Source organism: Propithecus coquereli, unplaced genomic scaffold, assembly GCF_000956105.1.
Source record: "Propithecus coquereli isolate 6110/MARCELLA unplaced genomic scaffold, Pcoq_1.0 Scaffold131, whole genome shotgun sequence".
Classification (NCBI taxonomy): domain Eukaryota; kingdom Metazoa; phylum Chordata; class Mammalia; order Primates; family Indriidae; genus Propithecus; species Propithecus coquereli.
The window spans coordinates 6270768-6286599 of NW_012137303.1; the positions used below are offsets into that span (position 1 = coordinate 6270768).

The following is a 15832-nucleotide window of genomic DNA, read 5'->3' on the forward strand; positions in this document are numbered from 1 at the left end:
CACCTATGGGGAACATTTTTTGGGACTTATTTTTACCCTTCAGTTGTTTTAAACTTTCCTTCCCTCAGTGTGTGGTACTTTGTTACAGCAGTTCTAGGAAACTGACACAAAGAAGTTTAATAAAGAATAAGCTGTGTGAAGGGGAGAACAATGATAGAGAATCCCCAAACACTGGCTCTTGAGAACAAAACAGTGTAACTGAGAATGATAAAATAAAACACCTTCACCATTTGGCCAAGGACAACCTGAACCTAAGGTTACTATTTCAGATTGGAGTACAGTGGAAGGTTGATGATTTCCCAACAAGTGCTAAATAATAAACAAAAATGATTCTGCTTCAAAAGAATGAGAAAACAAGCCATAGACTGGGAGAAAATATTTGCAAAACACATATTTAAGAAAGGATTGTTATCCAAAATATACAAAGAACTCTTAAAATTCAACAATAAGAAAATGAACAGCACCATCAAAAAATGGGTAACAGACCTGAACAGACAGCTCACCAGCAAAATATACAGATGACAAATAAATATATGAAGAGATACTCGACACTGTATGTCATTAGTGAATGGCAAATGACAAATTAAAACTATAATGAGATACCATTACAAACCTATTACCATGGCCAAAATCCAAGACACTGCCACCACCAAATGTTGGTGAGGATGCAAAGCAATAGGAACTCTCATTCACTGCTGGTGAGAGTGCAGAATGGTACAGCCCCTCTGGAAGATAGTATGGCAATTTTTACAAAACTAAATACACTCTTACTATACAGTCCAGCAATCACATACCTTGGTATGAGCTGAAAACTGACGTCCACACAAAAACTTGCACATTGATATTTACAGCAGCTTTATTCACAACTGACAAAACTTGGAAGCAATCAAGATGTCCTTCAGTAAGCGAAAGGATAAAGAAACTGTGGTACGTCTAGACAATGAAATATTATCCAGCACTAAAATGAAAGGAGCTATCAAGTCATGAAAAGTTCCAAAGGAATCTTAAATGCATGTTACTAAGTGAAAGAAGCCAAAGGCTATACATATTGTATGATTCCAAATATATAGCATTCTGGAAAAAGCAAAACTATAATGCCGGTAAAAAGATCAGTGGTTTCCAGGGGCTGAGGGAAGAGAGAGATGAATAGGTAGAGGACAGAGGATTTTTTGGGCAGAGAAACTATTCTGATGATACTATAATGGAATATACATTCACTATACATTTGTTAAAACCCATAGAATGTACACCACGAACAGTGAATCCTAAGGTAAACTATGGATTTTGGATGAAAATAGTATGCCAGTGTAGGTTCATTGATTGTAGCAAATGTACCGCTTTGTGAGGGACGCTGATAGTGGGGGAGTCTGTGCCCATGTGGGGGCAGGGAACATACGGGAACTCTACGTACTTTCTGCTCAAAGTTGCTGTGAACCTAAAACTGCTTTAAAAAATAAACTCTAAAAAAATATTACTGCTATGCCAGGACTGGGTGACTGAAGTCTAAAAATGTGAGCAAGACGCTAAGGAGCTATGTTTAGAAGATAAAAGACAAGACAAAAAAGGCATTTGAAAGCTGATCTTATGCAATGAGTTCTGCTTCTGGCTAAGGCAAACTAGCTTGTATCTGACCAATGTTCTCGCCAAGAACAATTAGAAAAGGTGAATAAAATGTATAATATGTACTATTTGAACATCAAAAAGCTACCAAGGTAGTGAGGACCTGAGAGATCCTAGAGAAAAGGAGAGCCCACAGAAAGAGCTCAATATTTAGAGTGACTTTTTCTGGCCATGCATTTAAAAATGTGTAAGCAGTGGCTGAGTGATGAGCCGGCAAGCAAAAGCTACGAGGCCGAGAAACTATGCCTGATGCATTCTCATGAGCCCGGGGATGCGAAAACTAGAGATGAAGATCTACCATGAAGAAAAGGCACCACAGAATTTCACTTGGGACCCGGAAGAGCTACACTTGGTGGTATGTTAGATTCAGCTTGTAGCAGCTCACAAAAGCTAGTTGTGTGCATCTCTTCCCAATTCCATGTTCAGTGATGTCACATTGGTAGTTTGAAATTGGCAACAGTGGAAGTATTTACACAATGGGAATTGCCAGACACTACTAATCAGAATCCCTCCTCCTGAGAGTCAATTGCTAAACACTTAGCAGCACATCACTGGCTGCATTCAACAAGTAAGGGCAAGCCAGAAATAAACCAATCTTCAGAAAGAGTGAAAAATGATCTCCAAAATCAATCTCAGATAGATTGTAATAATCAGTCCTTACCTTAGCATCTCGCAGAAGCAAAATTAAATCTTCCCTGGAGGAAGACACATTATAGTCTAGAAATCTATAAGGTTTTGTTTTGTTTTTTAAATAAACAATGATTACCATTCAATAAAAAATTACCAGGTACATGGAGAGAGAAGACAAATAATGAGAATCAAGAAAAAACAAAACCAAAAAAGACAGCAGAGACAAACCAACATGAGATCCACATATTGGAGAATTTGAAATGGACTTTGGGATAATTGAGTAATATGTTCAAAAAACACAAAGAAAAATATGAAGAATTTAACTAGAACACTGATATCTATGAGAAAATTAAACTGAAATTCTAGAAGTAAAAAATAAATCAACTAAAATTAGAAATTCTACAGATGGTTTGACGGGAGATTGAAAACAGAGGTAGAAAGGATTAGTGAACTAGAACAGCATCTCACCACCTTTAACGTATACACAATCACCTGGAGATGCAGACTGTGATTGAACAGGTCTAGGGCGGGACCCGAATCTGCATTTCTAGCAGCCTCACAGGTGAGACTAGCGCAGCTGCTCAGGAACCACACAGTGTAGCTGCTGCTGTTGGCCCAGGGATAATTATGAATACCAGGAATCTAGAAAACAGGTGAAGAGAAAATATCCAGATAGAAACATGGAGAACAAAGAAGGCAAAGTATCGAAAAGAATATATTAAACAATGGGGAACATAAAATATCTAACATGTATAACTGAAATCACAGAAGCGATGAGGTGAAATGGAGTAGAAGAAATATTTGAAGAATGAACACCCAAGGTTTCCAAACTTTAGGAAAGAGAAGAGGGCACAGAGTAAAAAAGCACCAAGAATCCCAAGCAGGATGAACACAAAGAAAAGTACTGCCAGCAGGAGGCTCAGGTAGAGCCTGAGCTACAGACCTGCTTTTGTCTAATGGAGTAAATTCTAGTGCAATCCAGGGAAGACCCACGAAATTCTTGAGAAAATTGTTTCAGAAAAACAAACAAAAACAAAACAAAACAAAGCCCCAAACCCAAATCTAAAAATGCCCACTGCCAGTGTAGACTAAAAGAAACATTACAAAACAAAAAGAGGCTGTCGACTCTTAACATTCTAGTGGTAGGATTGGGCTGAGAAAATTACTCAGCTGTAAAAACATATGCATCTTTCATGGAAAGGGGAAGATGACTCAACAGAGCGGAACCAAGCAACCAAAGGTAGAGCAAATATCAAATTCACAGTCCCAGGGATTATGTAGCTTATGTATCCTGGGGGTAAGAAGGGGATGAAGGAATTTTGGGGCTCGGCTTAGAATTCTGCTTACCACATTGGGCAATTCCATCAGATATTTAAGGAAGAAATAATATTAATTCTATACAAATTCTTCCAGAAAAATGTTGAGGAAGGAATACTTCCCAATTCATTCTATGACACCAATGTTACTGATACCAAAATTAAGATGACACTATAAGAAAACTACAGATCAGTATCTTCCATGAGCAAAAATGCAAAAAGTCTTCACAAAATATTACCAAATCAACAGATACACTGTATCAACAGTAATACATAAGTAAAGTTTATTCCATGAATGCAAGGTTGATTTAACATTTGAAAATCATTCATTGTAATTCATAATATTAATAGACTAGGAAAAAAACCCAAATCATACCATTATTTCAACAGATGAGAAAGCATGTGATAAAACTCAATTCCATTCTCTATTCATAATTAATATACACCCACACACAAACTCTGTGAAAATTAGGAACAGAAAGTAACTTTCCTAATCACAAAACTACAGCTAACTTTTACACTTAATGGTAAATTTCTGAAAACTCTTCCCTTGAGTTTGGGAAAAAGACAAAGATGCTCAATTCTATTTAATGGTGTACTGGAAGTTCTAGACAGTACTGCAACACACGAAAAGGAAATAAAAGTCATGAGGATTGGCAAGGAAAAAACAAAACTGTAACTATCAGATGCCATAACTGATATATATAAAATCTGGGAAAAAAAAAAAAAAACCCTACTAGAATTAGTAAGTTAATTAGATAGGTAAAAATAAATATATTTAATACAATAACATTTTGAAGTAGCAGCAATAAAAATATGAAAATACATCATTTAAATAGTATCAAAGGGAACACACATGTAGGAATAAATTTAATAAATGATATGTAAGACTTGTATACAGAAAATTAAAATATTATTGATAAAAGTTAGAGAAGATCAAAATGGACAGAAAACTTGATATTATTACAAAGTCAATTTTCCCCCAAATGATCTACAAAATCAAATGACCTTAATCAAAAGTCCAGCATAACTTTTGGTGAAACTTGACAAATGAAGAAAAGCAGAGGAGCAAAAATAGTTAGGACAATTTTCAAGAAAAAACAACAGAGTTGAAATACTTATATTGCCGATGTCAAGACTTATTATAGAACTATGGTAATTGACGATGAATGTTGGTAGACAGATTGAGCAGCAGACCAAAGAAGAGAATAAAGTTAGAGGACAGACCCACATATGCACAGACACCTCATTTATGATAAAGGTGACCTGTCAAAAATGAGATTTTCAATAAATGGCATTGATTGAAACAGATATTTTCATGGAAAAAGAAGCAAACAAACTTGAATTTCGCCCTGCACCCCAAACATATCTCATACTTAAAAATAAGTTGTAGTTGATTTTAGATCTAAAGGTAAAAGACAAAATGGTAAAATTTCTACAATAGTACATTGATGGGTATCTTCATAATGGTGTAGGAAAGGTAAACATTTCTTAAACAGGACACAAAAAGCACTAACAGAAAAAGGAAAATATTGGTAAGTTCTACTATATTAAAATAAAGCATGTTTGTTCTTCGAAAGGCACCATGAAAAGAATGAAAAGGTGGGTGACTGGAAGATATTTAAATTACCATGACCTACCAAGGATCTAGGTATCTAGAATACCTAAATAACTCCTGTAAATCAGGGGGGGTAGGAAAAAATTAAGTTTGTAAGCCAACAGACAAATGGGCAAAAGACTTGAACAGGTACTTCACAAGAAAGGATATCCAAATAGCCAATAAACATATAAAAGATACTCGATATCATTAGTTAACAGGGAAATATAAAACCACAATTAGAATTACATTACATTCCCATCAGAATGGCTAACATTAAAGACAAAACAATGTCAAGTGCTGGCAAGGATATGAAGCTTCTGGCATTTTTATACATTGCTGTTGGGATTGTAAATTTATTCAACTACTTGGGAAGACTATTTGGCAGTATCTAGTAAAGCAGATCAATTTCATTTTGTACGACACAGCAATTGCACTCCTAGCTAACCACCCAGCAGAAAGGTTTCCACACGAGTGGAACAAAAGATAAAAACAAGAATGTTGACAGCTATATTAGTTGCAATATTAATATCAGGATGTTGAAAATACCCAATTCCCCTTGAACAGTAGGATGAACTGTGATATATGCATGCTATGGAACACTATATAACAACGAAAATGAACGAAAGTATGGTTACTTTTAAAAACATATAGTTTTATCACCATAATGTCAAGCAAAACCAAACCAAACCAAACCAATCTTCAAATTCAAACATTCAAACATAGATAAACCCTTTCATTTATATCAAGTTTAAAAACAAGTAAAACTAATGTATAGGGTTAGAATGAGGGACAGTGGTTTCCTTTGGAGAACGGCAGAGGATGGTAAATGGAGGGTGTGACAGGGATCTTTGTGGTACTGGCCTTGTTTTATTTCTTCATCTGACTGGTAGTTACATGGAAGTATTCACTTTATGGAAATGGTCAGCCATATACTTTTTTGTAACTATGCTATAGTACAAAAAACTTTTTTGTTAAAGAAGTAGAATTAAAAAAAGAATGACTCCAATTATGAAAACAGTAAACACATCAGTAGTTGGCAAGAGCTGGAGATGCAGGGAGCAGATGATTACAAAAAGGTAAGAAGGAATTTTGGGGTTGATGGAACTGTTCTATACCTTGATTGTGATACAGTAGGTTACACTACTGTATGCATTTGCCAAAACGCATACAACTGCATACCAAAAAGAGTGCATTTTGCTATATGAAAGTTATACCTCAATAATAAATACTCTGGATATAAAACAGAATGAATTAATTTGGCTTCTTTTTATGTTTGGGGAAAGTTAATTATCTGTGCTGTTATAGTATACTTTCCTCATTGATTAAATTAGAAAGAAAATTAAATGGTCTATCTCCAAAATATCTTCTTACCCTTGTACTGACAGAAACTTGTAAAACTAAAACAAACAAATGAAATCGGGGAAAACAAAGAATGCTATTCATTTTGGTTTTATGACATTCATTTTTGGTTTTGGGAAAGACAGACTTGAGAAATATACAAATATATGTTGTGTTTAATATTCAGATATGGCATAAGAAAAATAATCGTAAGTTCTGAGTTATTCCTTTTCATATTTATTCATAAAAAATTTGGGGAAAGTTAATGATAGGGTATAATATTTTTTACTTATTAGAAACAGTAGAAAATTTTCAGTTAAAAAAATTCTATGTCCTCTTAAGGTTTATTTTACATTTTCCCACATTCAGCCAATGAATCTGGAAACTAAAATACCAGTTTCGAGACCATTAATTTCTGGGGCATTATGGGAAAACAGTTGGCCTTTACTGGATCTCAAATTTACTCATATTTATTTTGAGACATCTTATTCTAATATATCTATAAATAGGAAAGGATGAAATTAAATGGAGGCTCCTTGTGAAAGCAACATACACCTAAAAAAAAAATTTAGCTAGAAAGATAGATAGCATCAAATCTATCCCATGGAGAAGTAGGAAAACCATGGGGCCCCCAATAAGTAACATATTATTTAAAAACTAGGGTAAATATAAAGCTTCATTTACTCACAAATACTTAAATGTTGCCTTATTTTGAAATATCTAAAGGTTTAACTTACACACACAGGTAAATACTAGACATTAGTTAAAAATTTTGGCCAAGTGTGGTGGCTCATGCCTGTAATCCCAGCACTGTGGGAGGCCAAGGCAGGAGGATTGCTTGAAGCCAGGAGTTCAAGACCAGCCTGGGCAACACAGTGAGACCTTGTCTCTACCAAAAAAAAAAAAAAAATCTTTCTCAAAGTCATCTGAATCTCACTCCTCAAAAGAAGAAAAAGGAGATTATATTTTAGTTGCCTAAGGCCATTTAACTCATCCAAGGTCCCCCTGACCCCAACTTGGAAATCTCCCCATATTTTGTAACTTAAGGGTTATACCATGAGCAAGTTGTGTGAAGGTAGACAACACAGCTACATTCTTACAGCTATTGGCAAAAAAGAATAAGACCTTACAAGGAAAATATCTTACCACTTGTGCTGGAACTTGTTCCATTTTTGCAGCAGGAGTTCCTGGTCTTGGGTAAAACTGGTTAATAAAGAGGCTTGGAAATTTGTACTCCTCAACAAGTTTCACTGTTTCTTGAAAATCCTGATCTGTTTCTCCAGGAAAACCACAGATAATATCTGTAGCAATAGTTATTCCAGGAACTCTAGAAAATAACAAGACAAAAATGTATAAAGTTGATTGCAAGCCATAATTATTCTATTTCCCTGACATTTTAAATACCTTTTTTTTGGGTAATTAAAATTTATTTTCAGGAAAGGGACACTTGCAAATAGTTTCAAAGAACTCTAAATACTAAAAGATTAAAATGAGAAATAGTGGCCCCCTGCCACTCCCAGACACATCTATTATTAATCCTTTTAAATGTTTCTTTGTTCTTTCCTCTATATTTAAAAATAGATGCTTATTCTGCTATTTCTAGATTTATTGATTTCTAGGCAATAGTTACTGACTTCTCTATTATGGGAAGTGAGGTTTTAGCTCTTAAACTATTCTATCTTTACCCTCCCCCAAAGTAACCACTAAACAACTTCCAGTTAAACTAATAATACAGTACTTCTACTGGTATAATTACAAAGATAATGTTCACTGTAGAGCCAACTGGTATACCATCAAGTTTTGTTTTTCCACAATGTTTAATTTGTCCTAGAGTTAACAATTATCTTTTTTTAAAAAATGCTTAATGTTCTATGTACCTATGCTAATGTTTCCTAGAAGCTGCATCAGACCTATCAAAAACGAACACTATTTTCTAAATATTCGATATATTATATAATTCACCAGTCCCCTTTTTCCCCTAGAAATGTCACCCCTTTCTTCAAGTGTCTGTTGCTTTTACAATGAACTGGCTGCCATCCTTGAACGTGGCTCCTTGGTATCCCTTTTTCAACTTCCTTTTTTCCTGGATTCCACATTTTTGTAATTCTTGATGAACTCCCTCATTTGGCTACAGTGTGCTTTCAGAAGATTCATCAAAAAGAGTACCAGGGAAATGGTGTTGTTGTCTTAACACGTCTGAACATGTTTTAGGCCTCACAACTGATTGATGGTAAGGTTGTGCATAGCACTCCCAGTTGAAAAGTGTTATCCATCAGAATTTGGCATTGCTCTTTTAAGCTGGCAAAATTGCTGATGGGATGTCTAGATTCACTCTGATACACATTTCTTTACATGTGCATACATCACTCTATTTTTGAAAGCTTTTAGGATATCAACTTCATTCTCAATGTTTTAAAGTTTCATGATAATTTGCCTTGGACTGTGCCTTTAAATCTTTGTACATGGTACAATTTGGAGACTCATGGTCTTTAGATCTAGGAAATTTTCTTACGTAATTTCTTTAATAATTTTTCTCTCTCAGGGATTCCTCTACTTTGAATGTTGAAACTACTGGATTGACCATCTCTTCTATTGAAAAAAATTAATTCAGTATTATAGTTTAAATTTCTCATTCTCATTCTCTAAATCTCCTTTTTATAGCATCCTGTTTTTGTTTTAGAGATGCAACATCTCTTCTTATTTATCTGAAAGTATTGAAGTTTTTTGCAATTTTTCTTCCACTGACTGCAGTTGTGAATTTTGGTCTCTCTCATTCATGGTTGAGACTTTCCACCAATTAATAGTAAACTTGCTGTCCTTTCATATTTAAGAGCAAAGCACTAAATACTTTTTACCATAGAGTGATTAGGTAGCAAGATGCCTTGTTTCTGATAGGCCCAAATTTAGCATCCTGGAAGTCATTTTTCTGTGGTCATTCAGTTTCTCCATAAGTACGCTACAGTGTCCTATTGTGTTTTAAGAGTATAACAACAACAGAACGACATTCACGGTATTAAAAAAAATCCAGTATTATTCTGAATCCATGAACAACAGGGACAATAGCTGTAAACATTTCAAATCACTGAATAAATAGCTATACCAATTTTCCTATCACCTAAATGCAGTTCTATATGGGTAAATAAAACAGTTTATCTAATTAAGATTTGTGAGGTATTTTGGGGCATAAGAGAGAACAAGAGATGTACCAATGAGCACAAATTATTGGATTCCTAATAGAAACAGCTTCATAAAAACAACAGCTTTCCCCACTTTGTATGTATACTACTTTAATGCCTGTGTGAAAGAAGTATGACAAATTTATTTAAAAAAAAATTTTGTTCCTGATTTCTACTTGGTCTCATCTAGCTATTAATTTGGCTGAACTTTAATTAGTAAGATACATTCCAAAGACTGGAACTTTTGATGATAAATAGAAAAAGGGACAAAATAAAACAATATATTTGAAAAAGAATTTTCAATTTTTGTTGTACTATAAACACATTTTTTCTTCTTTAAGGGTAATTATCACAATTATATTTGAAAAGTCATAAAAATCATATACTTTTACAGTAAGCTATAGATAAAAAGGCCATTTTTATAGACTACCTAAAGCATGTGAAACAGAAAAATTATGTGAATGATTTCCAATTAGCTAGTTTTACACTTGCCTTTTAACTACTCCTGATCAAAAGAAATCTACAACAAAAAATAAAAGTAATGGATCGCAGCAGATAATGACAGAGAAAAGTCTATTTCCCCTAGGAAATTAAAAAAAATAAATCTTAGAAACTAAACTGCCTGTGAAATACTGCAAAAACAAAGGTTACTGTCCTAAGCTATAAATTGGAATGAGTTTGGCACTAGATTATGGGGTATTCCCAAAGGAAAGTACCTTACTGATTTCCCCCCATCCTTCTTGATCCATGATGGTTGAGTTCAGTATTATGTAACACCTGCTTACTTTGGCTTTAAGGTCCACAGTGAAAAAGAAAAGACAAACCTTTAAAAAATTCATAATAAATATTAAGGAAAGGGATGTTCAATGCATGGATATATGTGATAATCTATACAAAAAGTTGACTGATAACAGGAGAGAGGGCAGGCCACTATCGATTAGTGACTTATACTAATCAATATTTAAAAGTAAAAGCAGTTCAATTAGTTTCAAAGTATATAGGAATATAAACTGATTGCTTATAAAATGTTTTTAAAGACTACACTTTCTGTTAGATGAAGCTCATCTATACATTAATTTTACATATGCAAATGATGCTACTTACATTCTTGAAAATAATTTGGCTCCTTAGGTGAACCAACTGAAATCTCATTTACACTGTTAATTTGCCTAGCAAATAATTCTTTTCAGTATATCAGAAAATCAAATAAGTCTGAAGTGGAACAAATTCTAAATTAATAGCATACGACTTAAGTAGCTACGAGTAAATTATAAAGGGTGCAAAATAGAATATTAATCCAAATACTTAAGATGTTAATTCTGGGTAAATGCTGTTTTTGAGATGCCACGAATTTTCAAAATATTAAATTTTTAAATAATCATTTCCACAAATTTATTGAAGCTGTGAGTGTAATGTATGTAATTACTAAGTAATATGTGTTCTTAAATTTTAAAAACTTTCTATGTTTCCATTTCCATACTAGTTTTAGAAAGTAATTCTGAAAGAAAGATGAAAATGAAAATGTTTAGTTAAATAACAGGAAAATTTTGACCCATTATCTTTTCTGTCTTATATTTACTGGCAAAATGGGTTTATTAACTCACTTGAGAATGGAATAAAAAAGATTCCAATTATATATCTGACCTTGTCAAAAACAGTGGTATGATCAGTTATGAAGATCTATCAAGGACATGTGGACCATACAAACTATTTGCTGGCCCTAGGCTAGGATTTAAGAAAGCCCTAAATATTATAAAAATTAATTATTTTATCTTGAATAAAAGTACACATAATCCACACTTTGAATATTTAAAACACTACGTAAGATGTGCTTTAATACATCTCAAGATTTTCACTTGCAATTTGGTGTTTCACTGGCAAAAACTGAAAAATGATGATTCTACTTCATTCTTCAGTTCAATAAATTATGAGCTTCAAATTCCACATGTAAATAAAGCAAGACTAAGACACATGCTATTTATCTCAAAAGAAAAAGAAAAAAAAATGATCAGCAAAGAATTGGACCCATCAAAATTAGTAGGATAAACAAAACACATGATTAAAACACTATTTATTTTATGGAGATGTATTCCAGAACAATTTTTCAATACTTTTGGGAAAAGTAAACTGGAGGTAGAGAGGGGAGAAATATATCTTTAATTGAATGAAAATGAAATCATAAAGTATCTAAATATATGGTATGCAGCTAAAACAGTGCTTAAGGAGAAATATATAGATTTAAATGTCTATCAGAAAGATATAAATTGAAAAATCTAAGCTTACATCTCAACAAGCTAACAAAGAGGGGTAAATAAAATCTAAAGTAAGACAAAGAAAGAAAATAATAAAAGAGAAGAAATCAGTGAAATAGAAAATAGAGAAAAATCAATAAAAGTAAATGGTGAACCTTTAAAAAAAACAAAAAAACAAAAAAACCTCAATATAATTACCAAAATACTAGAGCTAGGCTGAGTAGAGAAACGAAGATATAAATGACCAGGCATTTACACCAGGCATGAAGACATACAGATGCTACCAATATTAAAAGGACACTTAAGAATATATTATGAACAACTTTATGCCAAAAATTTCACAACATAGATGAAATGGGCAAATTCTTTGAAAGACACAAATTATAAAAAAGAACTCAAGAAGACACAAAATTTCAATATTCTTTTATGGATTACAAAAATTTCTAATTTAAAATCTTGCCACTAAAACAAAACAACCCAGGCCAAGATAGCTTCATGGTGAACTCTATCAAACATTTAAGAAAGAATGAAATCAATTCTATGGAAACTATTTCAAAGATAGATAAGAAAGGAACTCATTTAATAGTCCAGCATTACCGTGTTATAAAAATCAGAAGAAGAGATTAGATGTAAACTCTAGACCAATATCCCTCATAAATACAGAGAAAAAAAATCTTGACAAAATACTAGCAAACTGAACCCAGGATAATAAAAAAGAATTAGGTATCATGACTATGTTTTTAACCCCAGAAATGCAAGGTTGGTTTGACATGCAAGTATCGATAAATGTAATATACCACATGAAAATAATAAATAACAAAATAAAAACCTCATGGTAATCTTAATAGATGCAGCAAAGTCAGCTGACAAATCAAACACCCATTTATAACTTAAAATAACTTTCAGTAAATAAGAAACAGAAGGAAACTACTTAATCTGATAAAGGGCAGCTATGAAAAATCTATAGCTAATATGTTTATTGGTGAAAGATGAAATACTTTTCCACTAAGATTGGCAATAAAGCAAGGATTTCTGTTCTCACTTCTTCAATTCAACATATTACTGGAGGTTCTAGTCAGTTCAGAAAAACAAGAAATAGAAATTAAAGGCATATATGTTGAAAAGAAAGAAGTATACTCTTTTCTGCAGGTGATATGATCTTACATATAGAAAATCTAAGGAATCTAGTGAACCTACTAGAATAAGTTAGTAAAGCTGTAGGGTACAAGATCAATATACAAAAATCAATTGTATTCTTAAACATTAATAATGAACTGAACAACCTGAAAATGAAATCAAGAGCACAATTCCATTCTCAACAGCATAAAAAATATGTAGGAATAAATTTGGCAAAGAGAAGTAAAAGCTCTACACTAAAATACTGAGAGAATTTAAAGAAAACTTTGAAAGGACTTCCAGTTCCAAAATGGTAGCACAGAAGCAAGCTGGGTTCACTTCCCCTGCACACCCCCCAATAAAAAACCAAAAACAAATACACAGCCCCAAGATTATCACAAGAAATATCCCAGAACTCAAATGTGAAGATGAGATAGTTCCCATGAATGGAAAGAAGTCAAAAAAATTCTAAGTAGATGATAACAGAATCTGACTTCTACATCTGTGACACCCCTCCTTACTTTCTGCCTGACACCAAGCATGTATAAAAATTTGCCCCAACTTACTGTTTCTACACTGGAAACAGTAAGATGGAGGTGGACAACCAGTTTCCCCACTATCTTGGGTTCTCTGGCAGGAGACCTGTCCTTGCCTTAACTTTCAGGGCGCATAGGGATTACCCCAAGGGAAAAATATCCCTGAGGACAGCGGGTAGGTGGGTCACCAGCCCCAGCCCTGGAAACTCTGTAACTCGCCCCAAAGAGATGCCAAGACTGAGTGGCTGTTCAGCAGCACCACGCTTTAGGAGGTTCATCCCACAGATCCCCTGGGTACAAACTCCTAGCCAGCCTTCTCCCATTGCCAGGACATTCCTTTTGGGAACTACCCAAAAAACATCCACTGTCATGGATTGGAAGATTCAATATTGTTAAGATGGCAAAACCTCTCCATATTGATATCCAAATTCAATGCAACTGCTATCAAAATACCAGCATGTTTTTCTGCAGAAATTGACAAGCTGATCCTAAAATTTATATGGAAATGCAAAGGATTCCATTTATATGAAATTTCTAAAAGTAGTAAGACTTAGAAGAGACAGAAAGCAGATCAGGGCTACCTGGGATGGAGGTGGGTGCAGGAATCAACTGCATATAGGCATTAAGAAATTTTTGACAAAATGAAAGCATTCTAAAACTAAATTGTGATGATAGTTGCACAATTGTATACTAAAAAGCTTTGAACTGTACACTTACATTGGGTGACTATTGTATGCTATCTAAATTATACCCGCAATAAATTGGTTAAAAGTAAAAAAAAAACTTTCTGAAGACAGCAAGATAACAGGAATCCTCTATAACATATTTTTTTAAGAAGTCTTAATAGCTGAACTTTTGACAGGGTGTAATCCAAGAATGAAATGTAAACAAACAGGGGCAAAAGGCAAAGATAATTAAAAAGACAGGCATAAAGGAATTATGTGCAGAGAATAAAATCACATGGGACTTGAAGAAGGAAAACTTGGACCTATTTCCCAAGTATCATCATAACACAACAGGGAATTATTCTATTTACACTGAAGGAGGAAATTTAAAAAGAAACAATTCAACATCTTCAAATAAATTTAAGAATATTTTCAGCAGCTCTAAATTTATTCTCATAATTTTGTGAAAAAAAGTTATTAAATCACCTGGGCTAAAAACAGGAAAAGCACTGACACATTTAGATGAAGGTTAAAAAGCCATAATGAGTCATGAAGACAAAGAAAGACTAGTATAGCTTGGGAGTTCATCCTTAATCTTTTAACATGAATATTGGGGAGAAAAATCTTTCCTTGCATTACTAAGATGTTCCACTATCAACTAGCTACATGGTCTTGGGCAAACTATTTAGCCTTATGCTTCAATTTCCTCTTCTATAACATGGATACAGTGAAAGTATTCATAGATAAGATTAATGAGTTAATACATGTACTAATTGCCCAGGACAGTGCCTGTCACGTAGTGCTTAATATGTATTAGCTATTATCATAACCTTGTCAGAGAGATGATTACAACTCTCATTTATTACATAATACTAAGTGCCAAACAAAATGTTAACAACTTACACCTTGTTTAACACAACTTTCCTATAAGATAGATCCTATTTCAGTCTCCATAAGAAATGGGAAAAATACTATTAGAGAAATAAGATTCAGAGAGGTACAGTAAATTGCCCATAGTCACAGAATCAGTAAATAGTAAAGGAGGGATCTGATCTGAAGCTTTTAATCACTACCCAAGGCAATTTTATCTCTTACGGATGTCACTGATGTGCTCACTGAATTGATGTACTATAAGCAATGGCTGATCATAAGTTAACAGAAAACAAAACTTACTGTTAATAAAATATTTGTAAAGCAATTTACTACAATATAATAAAACTTGCCTGCATTTTTGGAATTGAGTTTTAAAGAGAAGGTAATTATGATTTGTAGAGGTCAAGTGATTTATAAAAGGTCACCAAGCTAGTGCTGGTGGAATCAGAATTCAACCCCAAACCATCTTCCCTCAAACTGTGCTCTTTCCACTACTCACCCTGTGAATATAAAGGCAATTTAAAACCTAAATGGTTATCACTCAACTAAATTTATTCTTTATTCTTGTTTTTATCATTAACATCACTCATGAAAAATGCATTGATTCTTATTTATAGATGGCTCAAAGACAGAAAGCAATAGTGTCAGTAAAAAGAAATCAGAATTTTAGACCCAGACAGATTTGGGCCCACAGTTACCAGCCATGTTGT

General features: G+C 33.6%; 1 protein-coding gene across 1 annotated transcript in view; it reads right to left on the minus strand.

The window, feature by feature from the left end:
• Positions 1–15832, minus strand: part of CDKAL1 (CDK5 regulatory subunit associated protein 1-like 1) — a 712360-nt gene that overhangs the window by 164643 nt on the left and 531885 nt on the right. Inside the window, exon 11 of the mRNA XM_012638567.1 lies at positions 7651–7831. Within this exon, the coding sequence (XP_012494021.1) occupies positions 7651–7831 (181 nt within the window). The remainder of the gene's footprint in view (positions 1–7650; positions 7832–15832) is intronic.